This window comes from the organism of the source record quoted next, unplaced genomic scaffold (genome assembly GCF_019419815.1).
Source record: "Pyrus x bretschneideri cultivar Hongxiangsu unplaced genomic scaffold, Pyrus_bretschneideri_v1 Contig3, whole genome shotgun sequence".
Taxonomy (NCBI): Eukaryota; Viridiplantae; Streptophyta; class Magnoliopsida; order Rosales; family Rosaceae; genus Pyrus; species Pyrus x bretschneideri.
In genome coordinates, this window is record NW_025999612.1 from 7,372,359 (window position 1) to 7,384,628 (window position 12,270).

At 35.8% G+C, this 12,270-nt stretch overlaps 1 protein-coding gene across 1 annotated transcript; it reads right to left on the reverse strand.

Annotated features, from left to right (window-relative positions):
* Positions 1 to 771: 771 nt before the first annotated feature.
* On the reverse strand, positions 772 to 3,643 carry LOC103931329 (ethylene-responsive transcription factor ERF114-like). Its single transcript, XM_018643512.2, has 2 exons — positions 3,174 to 3,643; positions 772 to 1,497 (listed from the first exon to the last, which is right to left on the reverse strand). The coding sequence occupies exons 1-2, from the start codon at positions 3,319 to 3,321 to the stop codon at positions 1,001 to 1,003; spliced, it is 645 nt and encodes a 214-aa protein (XP_018499028.2). The 5' UTR covers positions 3,322 to 3,643; the 3' UTR covers positions 772 to 1,000.
* Between the last annotated feature and the right edge of the window lie 8,627 nt (positions 3,644 to 12,270).

A 12,270-nucleotide genomic window follows, 5' to 3' on the forward strand; every position in this document is an offset into this window, starting at 1 on the left:
TTCACCTGTACTGGAGAATATTATAACAACAAATGTGTCAACTTTATGTACCAAAATAATATTACTCTAAATCAATAGTGACAAATGTGTGAGACCCTTATTATCAGTAACCACACATTTCAAATCGATGCCAAAACAACCGCAATTTTCGGACTTATCTGTCGTGTTTAAACTCCAAGCCTCTGTCACTCACTGCCGAATTCGATGACCACCCCATTTAGTCCACACGATTTCACTCTCTTGCGTATACTGATCAAGATCTGTCTAGGTTTTAAGTAATCAATAATATATATATATATAAACTCAAAAGTTACCATGTACATACATAGGTGATAGATCTATATATTTAATATAGGGGATATAAAACCATGAACGTATCTGTCAAGGTTCAGCTCTCTAAATTTTGCCCTAATATGGGCTATGTAATGTTTATCATATTATGTTCTACGCCAGGCGTGTATACAAACCCTCACTCTCTCTTAGTTAAGTTAGCAAGCTTGCTGGGTTAATTAAATTCATTCGCTTACATCGTGGAATTTTCTCTTTCACCAAAATTTGCATGCTTCATATATGATCTTATTGATACTCGCTCAAATTAACTTCATTATTCCGTCTTGATAACATCTAGGGAAGGAGTGGAAAGCTCCAATGATGCTCGAAATATACATTTTTTCTCATTCTGCACACTATGTCCAGATGTGTGCATGTAAAAAGGGATATACGAAAATAACTTCGCAATATATACCATACGCAGGGTGGCGCACACATGCATGAAAAATTTATCTAGCTTCTTGTCAAATTAGTTGTCATCAAATACAAACTGAAGTGAACTTAATTTGATATAAGAAAGAAGTTGTTTTAGACGAGCAGAAATTAAACAGAACCAAAAAAGGGAAAGAAAAACACATATATGCATCAAAATTATATGAGCCTTTTACTCTCCTTAATCGATCGTTCAATCTGATCTCCTATCGTTCCCATAGCTATTAATTTACTCTTATCATCTTGAGTGACTGCTGTCAAAGTCTTTCCTATACTTATGAGAAGGGCCCGAACTTGAACTTGAAAAAGAAGAACCGAACTGCATCGAAAAGCTTGGGAGCTCTGCCGCTTGTTGAGATGGCATGGAGGACGACGACAACAAGGATGTAGAGGATGTGACATTATTATATTGTGTACAATCGAAAACACTGGAAGAAGTTGGTCGAGTAATATTAGGATGAGGAGGATTAATGTTCAAGCTGTCTTGTTGATCAGTAGTTATTAATGTGAGGCAACCTGACTCAGAGCTCCCTTGAACTCTCTCGGGGAAGTTTAGCTTAGCTTTGTTTCCTTTGAACTGGAGTGCTGCTTTATCATAAGCTAGTGCTGCAGCCTCAGCGGTGTCAAAAGTGCCCAGCCACACTCGGGCTGCCTTCACCGGATCACGAATCTCAGAAGCCCACTTTCCCCATGGTCTCCGCCTCACTCCTCTGTAATGTTGTCTCCTCAAATTTCCTTCACACAAACATATATATTAATTTCTCAAAAATATCAAACCTGAAAAAGATTCATTTCATACATAGGCGGAGACGGTACCTAAGTTTGAGTAATGCTAGAAGGATCGTGCTAGTTGAACATAGTCAATACTCGTTCCTTCTTAGATTCAATTCCTATCCATGGTGCTCAATTGTTATTTGACACATTATAACATTTCACTTTTTGTTTGAAAATATGATCCCTCTAACATTAGCTCAGAACTTGTACTTTACTAATTAAGACAGGTTTATGAAAAAAATTTGACGATGAAGATGATTATCACAAAATCCTAATATCCACCTATTTGGGTCCAAAATAATATTTTGGGCTGAGCTTAGAGTCGTTCTCGGTCTAGTAACATTTATCTAGAATCTTGTCATAGGCCGTCCAGTCAAGGTCGGCCAAAACCTATCACGGAGAGGATTGGTTTAGATAAGGGTTAGGTAGTCGAACCCTAGTGCAATAAGGAGTCTTAAAGCTAAGGATGCTTAGAATTAGGGGATGAATCTGGCTCGTTAAGAAGCTTGGTTCAAAGTCCTATAGGGGATAGGATTGGCAGAAACTTGATCATATTAGGTTGAGGAGTTCTAATCCAAATGAATCTTTAGTTTGGCCATAAGGGGGTTCGCTACTATAAATAGAAAGGGGAGTGCATCATTTAGGACCCCTACAAATCAACACACAAATTGCCCTATGCAAAGCTTCTCAACAACCCTGAGATTTTTTCCTCCCCCCTTTCTTCTCGCCATCACTTCTTCAGTTTGGATAAACAGCACTGTGAAGGCAATCGGTGACATCTTCAGTTTGGATAGACAACACTGAAGTCGTAGAATCAGCCGACCAAGGAGCACCTTCAGTTTGGATAGACAACACTGCTTCGAGACCAACTGGTTATTTATCCAAGTCTCGATCAACAAGGATTTCCGAGTCCTTGTTGGTAGAGGTCATCTCATCAGCCTTCTCAACGAAGTAAGGTGATACCAGGTTACCACATTCGGCACATTGAAAGCCGAATTTGAAATTGAACTTCGCAAAACTAGCAGCCTTCTCTTCATGCTCTAGAACCCGAAGGCCGAGACATGTTCCTTTCTCGGCTGCAGTCACAAGATCAAGAAGTCATCAGTGCGCCCAATGCCATATCAACATATTTTACTCCCCGGCCGAACTCGGCTGACGAGTTGGCACGCCCCGCAAACAACCTAAGGACATAGTTAGCTCATCAATTACTCGGCATGCGCGCCACGTAGGCTTGGTAGTTTTTAGGGTCAACAGCACCACTTGGGTATTTATCTCTTCTAATATATGTATAAAGTTAAAATTAGGAAAAAATTAATAAATAAGTTGAAGTATTATACTAGAGAAAGGAATGCTAGAGTGATAATCTATAACTATATAAAGATAATGATTTCTGCACAACCTCTTCATCCAATCTCAATGCCAGAAATAAAGAGTGAGCAGTAGGAGAAAATAGGGACGCCACAATCCACATAACTAAAAGGTGGAAGAAAACCATATGATTAGTTATACAGAAGCTCCCTAAATCCCCTATGAGGGAGATCAAGTAGTTCTGCTGGAAATATACCAAAAAGTTATTTTTGTCACAGAGAACCAAAAAGAAGATTAATTCATTGTTGATAATATATAAAATATAATACCTTGATCCTGAAGTAGTACCGGTTGAGATTGAGTCTCTGTAGGGCTGGACTGTGAGGTGATTAATGGATTTATTCCTTGCACTTGATCAAGTGGGTTATTAATTTGGTCACTATTTCTTCCGATCACCTGAGCCAGAGCTGAAACCATGGCAGAAGTGTCTTGCTGAGATCGAGTCGAGTAAACAGGAAAGATTTGATCCTCCTCTTTCTCCTCCGATTCAACCGAAGCCAGTGGCCTCTTCCCATGTTTTCGATCCACTTTATGAATCTAGATATTAATATGTTGACGTTATATATATATGAGTCAGAATCGGGAGAGACACGAGCAACAGATTCAAATTCGTTCTAGCTTTACGGCGTACATTAAAAGTAGACAGTAGATTAAGGAAAGAAAAGAACGAGATGAGAGGAGAACAATGAGAGGAGGAGGAAGATAGGTGGGAGATAGGGTTTGCTACAGAAACATCTAGACTTTATACATATTTCGTTATCGTGGTGTGAACGTTTGAAGAATCCATTAGTCCTCCAACATTAATGATTCCTTGTATATGTATATTTGAATTTAGTTGAGTTCAATATTTATTGTTCTTTATTCCTTTACACCGCATTCCTATACAAATATATGCAAATTTGTCAAGTTGGACATTGGAAGTCAAACCCTTACTCAAATGTGATGCTAGTTTAGGTCTGATTTTCGTATGGATCGGATTGGAAACAAAGTTTTCAATTTCGGTTTCAAAATTTTGAAATTGGAACGGATTGGATAGGATCACAATCTCAAGTTCAGAATTTTTCAGAATCCGAGTAATCTTGAAAATTTCGGAACATAATTTGGAAATGTCATACATTTGCTAGCCAATCGGTTAAATGATAATTGTGAATTGTGGGTCCCACATTTTTACTTATGTTTAATAGAAAAACAATGAACAAAAGGTATCCAAAACTAACAATAAAATATAAAATTGGATTACAAAACGCATATTTTGAGTATATAACTTTAAAAAGTCAGAATACTTTGATTTTTTTTTTTTTTTTGGTCAAAATCAGTTCGAAACACTTTGAATATATTCCAATGCCCGTGAAGATACCACTAGTAATGAAGCTGTTCTCCTCCCCTAAATCTGTTAATTTCAGGGGGTTAGAAATATAGAGTGTAGAGGAAAATTCCAGTTTCTAACAGTAAAGGCCTACTAGTTAGAGGTGGATAGAGCAAATGTGAGGAAGGCAGAAGCTTCACCCACAAAACGCGCGGGGCAGATGGAAATGCATTTCAATTTTCATTCCAATTTTTCAGAAAATATTGAATTTGAAATTTTGGTGTCCAAATGTCACATCCCGGCCCGGGTGGGACCACTTCCCGGGCCCGCTCCACCACCGTAGCACAATATTGTCCGCTTTGGGCTTACCATTCCCTCACGGTTTTGTTTCTGGGAACTCACACGAGAACTTCCCGATGGGTCACCCATCCTGGGAGTGCTCTCGCGCGCTACTCGCTTAACTTTGGAGTTCCTACGGAACCCAAAGCCAGTGAGCTCCCAAAAGGCCTCGTGCTAGGTAGGGATGGAATATACATATAAGGATCAGTCCCCTGGGTGATGTGGGATGTCACAATCCACCCCCCTTAGGGGCCCGACGTCCTCGTCGGCACACTCGCGACCAGGGTTAGGCTCTGATACCAATGTCACATCCCGGCCCGGGTGGGACCACTTCCCGGGCCCGCTCCACCACCGTAGCACGATATTGTCCGCTTTGGGCTTACCATTCCCTCATGGTTTTGTTTCTGGGAACTCACACGAGAACTTCCCGATGGGTCACCCATCCTGGGAGTGCTCTCGCGCTACTCGCTTAACTTTGGAGTTCCTACGGAACCCAAAGCCAGTGAGCTCCCAAAAGGCCTCGTGCTAGGTAGGGATGGAATATACATATAAGGATCAGTCCCCTGGGCGATGTGGGATGTCACACCAAATTCGAAAGTTTTACTTTCAAAATCGAAAACACTATTCCATCTTACACCACTATGCTAGTCATTCAATTGTAATAATCTTAATCCTAATCTAAACAACATATATATGGGATGGGAAGGACATGAGTTTAAAGTACTAAGCTTAGTTTGCTTAACAACTCCGAGTTTGGATTACAATCAAACAAGAGTTACGTACTGTCTTTTTCAACACGTTTATTTGTTGGAATTAAAACTGAAATTATACTAATTAGAAATATATCATGATGATTATAAGTTTTATATAAATTTTTTTTTTTACAAACAATATTATCTACACTGAGGGGGAGAGAGGTGGGCTTAGTCTCACAATGGACTAGCAATAATATGGTTCAAATTCGCCTTTGGCGAGAATCGAACCTAAGACCTCTTACTTACAAATGAAGAGGAAATATCACTAGACCGTAGTACTAAGTGACTATATATATATATATAAAATAAAAAAAATAAAAAAACTTTAAAATTAAGCTTAACTTAAGAAAAGAAAAAAAATGCTCACCTAGCAACTTGGCTGACTTTAATTGATCTTTTAGGCCATTTTCAGTCATGAGGGCCAAATGTAGTTTGGGGCTACATTTTAGCCATCTAATATATTATTATTTAATTATGCAACATGAACTATATTTTTATCATTTCTACCTCACACCACTACCACCATCAGATCTCACATAATCAAATGCCAACACTACCACCACCAAATCTCACACAATCAAACACCACCAAATCTCACCCAACTCAAAACTACAATGACACCAAACACTACCACCAAATTACGTTGTCTAACCCTTCCTTGCTCGTCCTTAGATGAGAGAGAGAGAGAGAGAGAGAGTCAAGAAGAGAGAAGAGAAGGATAATCAAAATGAGAAAAGAGAGACAATAATAAAAGCAAGTGGAGCCCACAAAAAATGTAGCCCTAGGTTATTGGGCTTGCTATGTTTGGCAAGCGTGATGGTCATTTGACTCAGTGATAAAGGATTTAATCCGATGTTGACTAGGATTTAGCTCTTTTATTGGAAATGGATTTTGAGAGATTTCAGGCTAAATGAATGGCCTTAGGATTGAAATCCCTTTTAATTACCAAGTCAGTTTTTTTCTTTCTGAAGTAATAGGTTTTGGAATGCTTTTCTTTGAAATATAAATAATATTAAGGACATACATGTGCCTTTAAACTATTTTTGCTTTCTGACTTCTCGTGTTTACTAATTCTATCTTTTGATGCAACTACTAAACAAGCCCTAACACAATTAATCATTCTCACAATACAACATAAAAATTTTGTTTTAAAAGCACAACGATATCAAAGCAGCCCTAACACATACAATCATGTTGCACCCCGAGTACAATTCATAATCCATGACAATATTTAAAGCATTTTAGTTTTTTTTTCTTGCTTTAAATAATGTTTGTCATTTTCCATTTTTGTCAAACCCTTGATTCTAGCGAGTAAGTTTATTATTTGTGGATATTCTCAACTTCAACAAAATTTTGATTTTTCAGGAGATATTGGCTCTAGCTATCAATAATTAATGTTCTTAAATTGACATATTCTAAACTTGACCAGAAAACTTTGACCAGAAAGAGAAGTAATTTGCTTTAGCCTACACGAAAGAGACCAAAGAGTATTATGATCCTCTCTCGTGTAACCAATAATATATCTACGATCCTCATGAGCTCAAAGTTTGCTCCTTATTAGTGATGACATCGACAGGATCAGCTCGACCTCGAACTCAAACACCCTTCCAGCCTAGCATCACAAGATGAATCTGTTTGCTATTTGGTGTTTCTATTTCATATAAATCCTTTTTTTTTTCTTGACAGTAACAGTGTTAGCTGGAACTCGGAAACCTTCCAAACTGGCGTGGAAACTTGCTTCATTATAAATTTGGCGTACTTGTTTAACTCCAACATGGGAGATGTAAATTTGTATCTCATTCATTTTTGCTCTTGGTTTACGTAATTGCTTTCTTATTTTCTCTTCAACTTGCAGGGCCCACCTTCTAAAGATGCAAATATAGATATAAATTTACATGTACCCGTCAAGATGAATATTTGCATCCCTTAAAAATTGTTCATTTGAGAGCTTTCAGGCTAATAAGAAATGCAAAATGCTCATTAAAAGTCATTTGAATATGCTCCCTGAGCAAAGTATCTTGGTTGTTTCATTTATGTAAATTGATACATAACAATAAATATTACCGTGTCTATTTATTTACCTTTTGGACAATGATCATGTCCCTCTATGGAGAACTTGCTTGTTCTCACATTTACGATTAACGAGCCTTTACCATCCGAACATCATAAATGAAACCATTCAAGCCTTTTATCATCAATTAAAGATTATATCTACAAAAAAAAAAAAAAATCATTCAATTTGTAGATCGTTTAGTTATCCATACGTGTTAAACTAATCAATAGTTTTAGCTTAGCATCCTCATGATGAACCGCCCATTGGTTTTATGCATATGAATGATTAAAAAATCTCCAAATTGAATAATTTTTTAATAATGATTGTGTTCCTCCCCCCCCACTTACAATTAACATTATTGTCCGAACATATGGAGACTAAATTTGCAGACAAAATTTTGTAAACTAAATGACATGGAAGTTGATGATTGGATTATTACTTCAAACTTGATAAATGTGTTCATTTCTATTGGTGACACGTCAGTTAGTTTGTAAATTTTGTTTACAAATTTAGTCTCCCTAGCATTACTCTTCTCTTTATCATCATTTGGAGATCACATATTAAAAAATCATTCAATTTGGAGATCACTTAATCATGCATACGTGTTAAACCAATCAACAATTTTGGTAACGAGTAGCGTCCTTATGATGAACCGTCCATTTGTTTTATACGTATAAATGACAAAATTAAAGATCCCCAAATTAAATAACCTTTCACATATATGATCTTTAGGTGATGATAAAGAGAATGAGCAGTTCCACTTCTAATGTTCGGATAATAAAAGTTTGTTAATCGTAAGTGGGTGAACAAATAAATCCCTCTATGGGGGACACAAGCATTATCCTTGTTTTTGGGCTGCTATGGCTCTGTTGGCGTTGATACACAACGATTTGTAAACTCTTCTAAAATTATTCAAACTCTTTTCAAGCTAAATTAGGTTTTTCTAACTAGAATATTAGGGTCTTATTATCGAATCGTGTGATTTCACGAAGTGAGTCTCCATAAGCTCATATATATATATATATATACACGTAATTTGAAATAATTAAATCCATGATCGCGTATATATATATACATACAACTTTCCGAAGCATACCTCCCATGGAATTTTTGTGAAAATACTTTTCCAGAATTAAGAAATTAGAAAGCAAAAGAAAACAAAATAACAGAAGGACAAATAAACAAGCTATAGTTGAGCTCAAAAACGACTAGCTAGAGCCGAAAAGATTGACAAATGGAGGAGACAGAGAATCGTAAAAGAGAAGCCGTCCAAAGGAGCCACACGAAGTAGGATCTTAAGTCATAACTACAAAAATTATTTAATGGATTGATCAAATCAATTTAGCCGTGAGTGGGACTGAGTCAATTCAGCCGATTTTCGATGGTTCTATTTTGTATTTTACTTTTGAGCAAGGGAAACTATATAATAAAGTCACTGCATGCATAATTGTAGATATATATTTATACATATTATATGGGAATGATCCCTAGCATCATTTTTCTACCCCACCATTTTTTACATATGTTTTTGTGAGGGTCACATAGTAATATATTTCAACTAATCGAATCGTAAATTTTTTAGGTCTTTTCTCAAAAATTATGTTTATCAAAAATCATCAAAGTCTAAAACCATACATATCACAGTTGAATTAAGGGTTTAAAATTTCTTTATAGAACCGTATTCGTCTATTTTCTTCACTACAAATGAATTTTTAATGACTTTGGATTTATCTAATTTTCTATAAGGATGATTTATGAACGACGTTTTAGATAATACATGATTCGGATCATTAAAATACATTACGGAGTAAGTTCCACAAAAAATCGTGTGTCAAAAATTATGTAAAATAAGTGCTACCATGCACGGTTCTTCCATATATATATAGTTAAAGAGAGTACTTCTTTTGTGTTTTGTTCGTCCATGGATTATGCATTTTTAGGTAGCTGTAGTACAAACTAACTGCAACTTCTACTTATCTGCATGAACGAATATATACTCGCTCCAAGGTACCCACCGAAAGAATAAACTGGTCAAGGAAAAAAATAGAAGAAAGTGGTCAAAATATTTTATCAATTTCAATAAAATATGAGATGTAATGCATATCACTTCAATTCTATGGGATTTAATTACATATATAATTTTATTTAATAGTAGAAGATGATATTTGACTTTGTGACATCTTTCAACATTAGAAAAAGTGTACCTCAACATAACTTCTAGATAGATATTATTGTTGTACATGTTTAACCATTTTATTAATACATATATATATATATATATATATAAAATATTGCGAGGAAAAATATTTTACCTAGTTGTAAAATCACGATTGTATGTAGAAACCAAGAAGTAATAGATAAGTGAGTGACCAGTGTGATGCGAGTAGAAAACGACTTAGCTAGAGAATGAAGATAATTGAAAGTTAGAATTTCTTAGTTTTGAAACAATATACCTCTCAAATGTTGAAGGTGAATACCTTTTATATAGTTGAGTGTATAAATTAAACATAACTTGTGTTGAGAAAGAATTCCACATTGATAGGATGAGAGACCTTACATGGACTTATAAGAGATCGGGCTATTCCCCACATTGCCAATTGGTTTTATGGTGGAACCTCAACTTTTTGCATGATATCAGAGCAAGTTGTCCCACGTGTGAAGCCTAACGGCTACACATGCTCCACGTGACCCTATTGTGTTATCTATGTGTTAGGCTTGAAACATGTGTTCCACGTGACCCTGTTGTGTTGTCTATGTGTAATGCTTAAAAATTCGCCACATGTGAAGGGCGTGTTGAGAATGAGTCTCACATTGATGGGAGAAGAGATCTTGCATGGGCTTATAAGCATGTGACCCTGTTGTGTTGTCCACGTGTTAGGCTTGAAAATTCGCCACACGTGAGGGGCATGTTGAGAATGAGTCCCACATTAATGGGAGAAGGGACCTTGCATAAGCTTATAAGAGGTTGGGCTACTCCCCATATTGATAATTGGTTTTATGGTGGAACCTCAACTTTCTTCAGTGTTACGTATGATATATTACAAATAATTTGACTTTTTTTTCATTCACTAAATGTCACTCTTGCTATATTTTCTATACCATACTTGTCTTATCTCTTTAGTAAACATGGAATATATTTGTATTAACAGATCTTATCTTTATTAGAGAAATAATACAAACGTAGTATAAAACTTATGATAAATGTACTATTACTCTTTTAATTAACAGGTCAAACGGTTAATGTAATATTACGGTATAGTGGTATTCCTCTTCACATGTAAGTGAGAGGTCTTGGTTCGATTCTCACCAAAAGTGAATTTGAACCACATTATTGCTAGCCCAGTGTAAAGCTTAACTCAATCATCACCCCTTAATGTAGATAATATTGTTTGTTCAAAAAAAAAAAAAACAAAACGTAACCTATATAAACTATATGATATTGAGAAGCCAAAAATATAAAAATAATTATTTGCTTTGAATGCTCTATTTAATTGTTAGCAAACATGGTGTTCTTCTTTTTTGTGGATATATGTAGCAGTTTGGACGATGGTATCAAGTTTTTTCCTCCTTCTAGGTGAACGAAAGCCTAATCAACTTAACCCCTCCCACTTGATTTACAAGGGGCTTCGATGGTTCGGGAGATATCGTACGGAATTATAAACAAATACATATTAATTATTAGAGTTGATTATTGACATAAGAGGGAGAGACTCTTTAATTGGTGTATATGTTACTTTTCCACTATACTCTTCGAGTTCCTTACTTTTAAACCCCTTTTTTGGGTGCCAGGGTTTCTTTCTTACCACATTTAAATTGCATGCAACGTGTGCGGTTCAAATAAAATTAACGGTCCTTTTTCCTTATCAATTCCTTCCCCCTTTAAACGAAAGCAACGTTTAGTTTATTGTTTCCATTTTTGTGTACGAATTAGTGTAAAAAGAATCATGAGCCTTGGAGAATGTATGAGCGGATGTCCCTTCCTCGTATATGCATGGCATCTTATGGTCAAATTTGGCCGTGGTTCTGGTTTTCGCTATCTTGGTCTCTTTATGGCACCGGTAATTCATGTCTATGACATTTCTTTTTGTGTTCTTTCTAGTTTGTCAATGAAATTTCTTTTCAAATGTTTGCATGACCGACCAATTATCTGTGTACTTTGGTGCTTTGTTATTTGATGTTATTTGATCAGTCCGAATATTTTAATTTGACCGACTTTTATTAATGAAAATGGGAAACTTTAACGAAAAGCTTCCGGTACTGTTCACTTTAACAAAAAAACTACATTTTCACACTAAAAAGTCAATTCTAGTACTATTCACTTTACTCTTTATTTTGTCATTATTATTAAAACTCAAAGTTTTCAAGCCCTTTTCATTAGTTTTCCTATAAAATTGCTCCTGATATTTTTACCCAAAAATAAAAGAGAGTAATAAGCCTTGACAAATTAAGAAAAGAGGTTCATATATAGTTCATAAATTAATTTTTCATAAACCCCAAACATAATCCTACTCAAGGACCTCTAGAAATATAATTAGCATGCATCTGGAACGTGTCACATATAAAGGCCGGCGGCGGCAATTGACTGTGAGAAATCATATGATATGAGATCAAATATATTTAGGCTGACTCACGATGTGTCACACATAGCCGAATTCGATGATCACTAATTAGTCGACACTATACCAATTTGGCTAAATTCATATTTACAAGTATGTGATGTAAATTAATTCATGCCTTCAACTGTAATCTCATCATCATATATATATAGGGGGGGGTGTGTGTGTGTATAATTGTTATTCCACTTCAAAATTCTCATTTTGCATTCCAAATTTTCTCTTTTTAGAAAGAAAAATACATTTGTGAAAAGTATAAAATGAGATTTTTGGAATGCCAATAACACTTCTCAGATATAT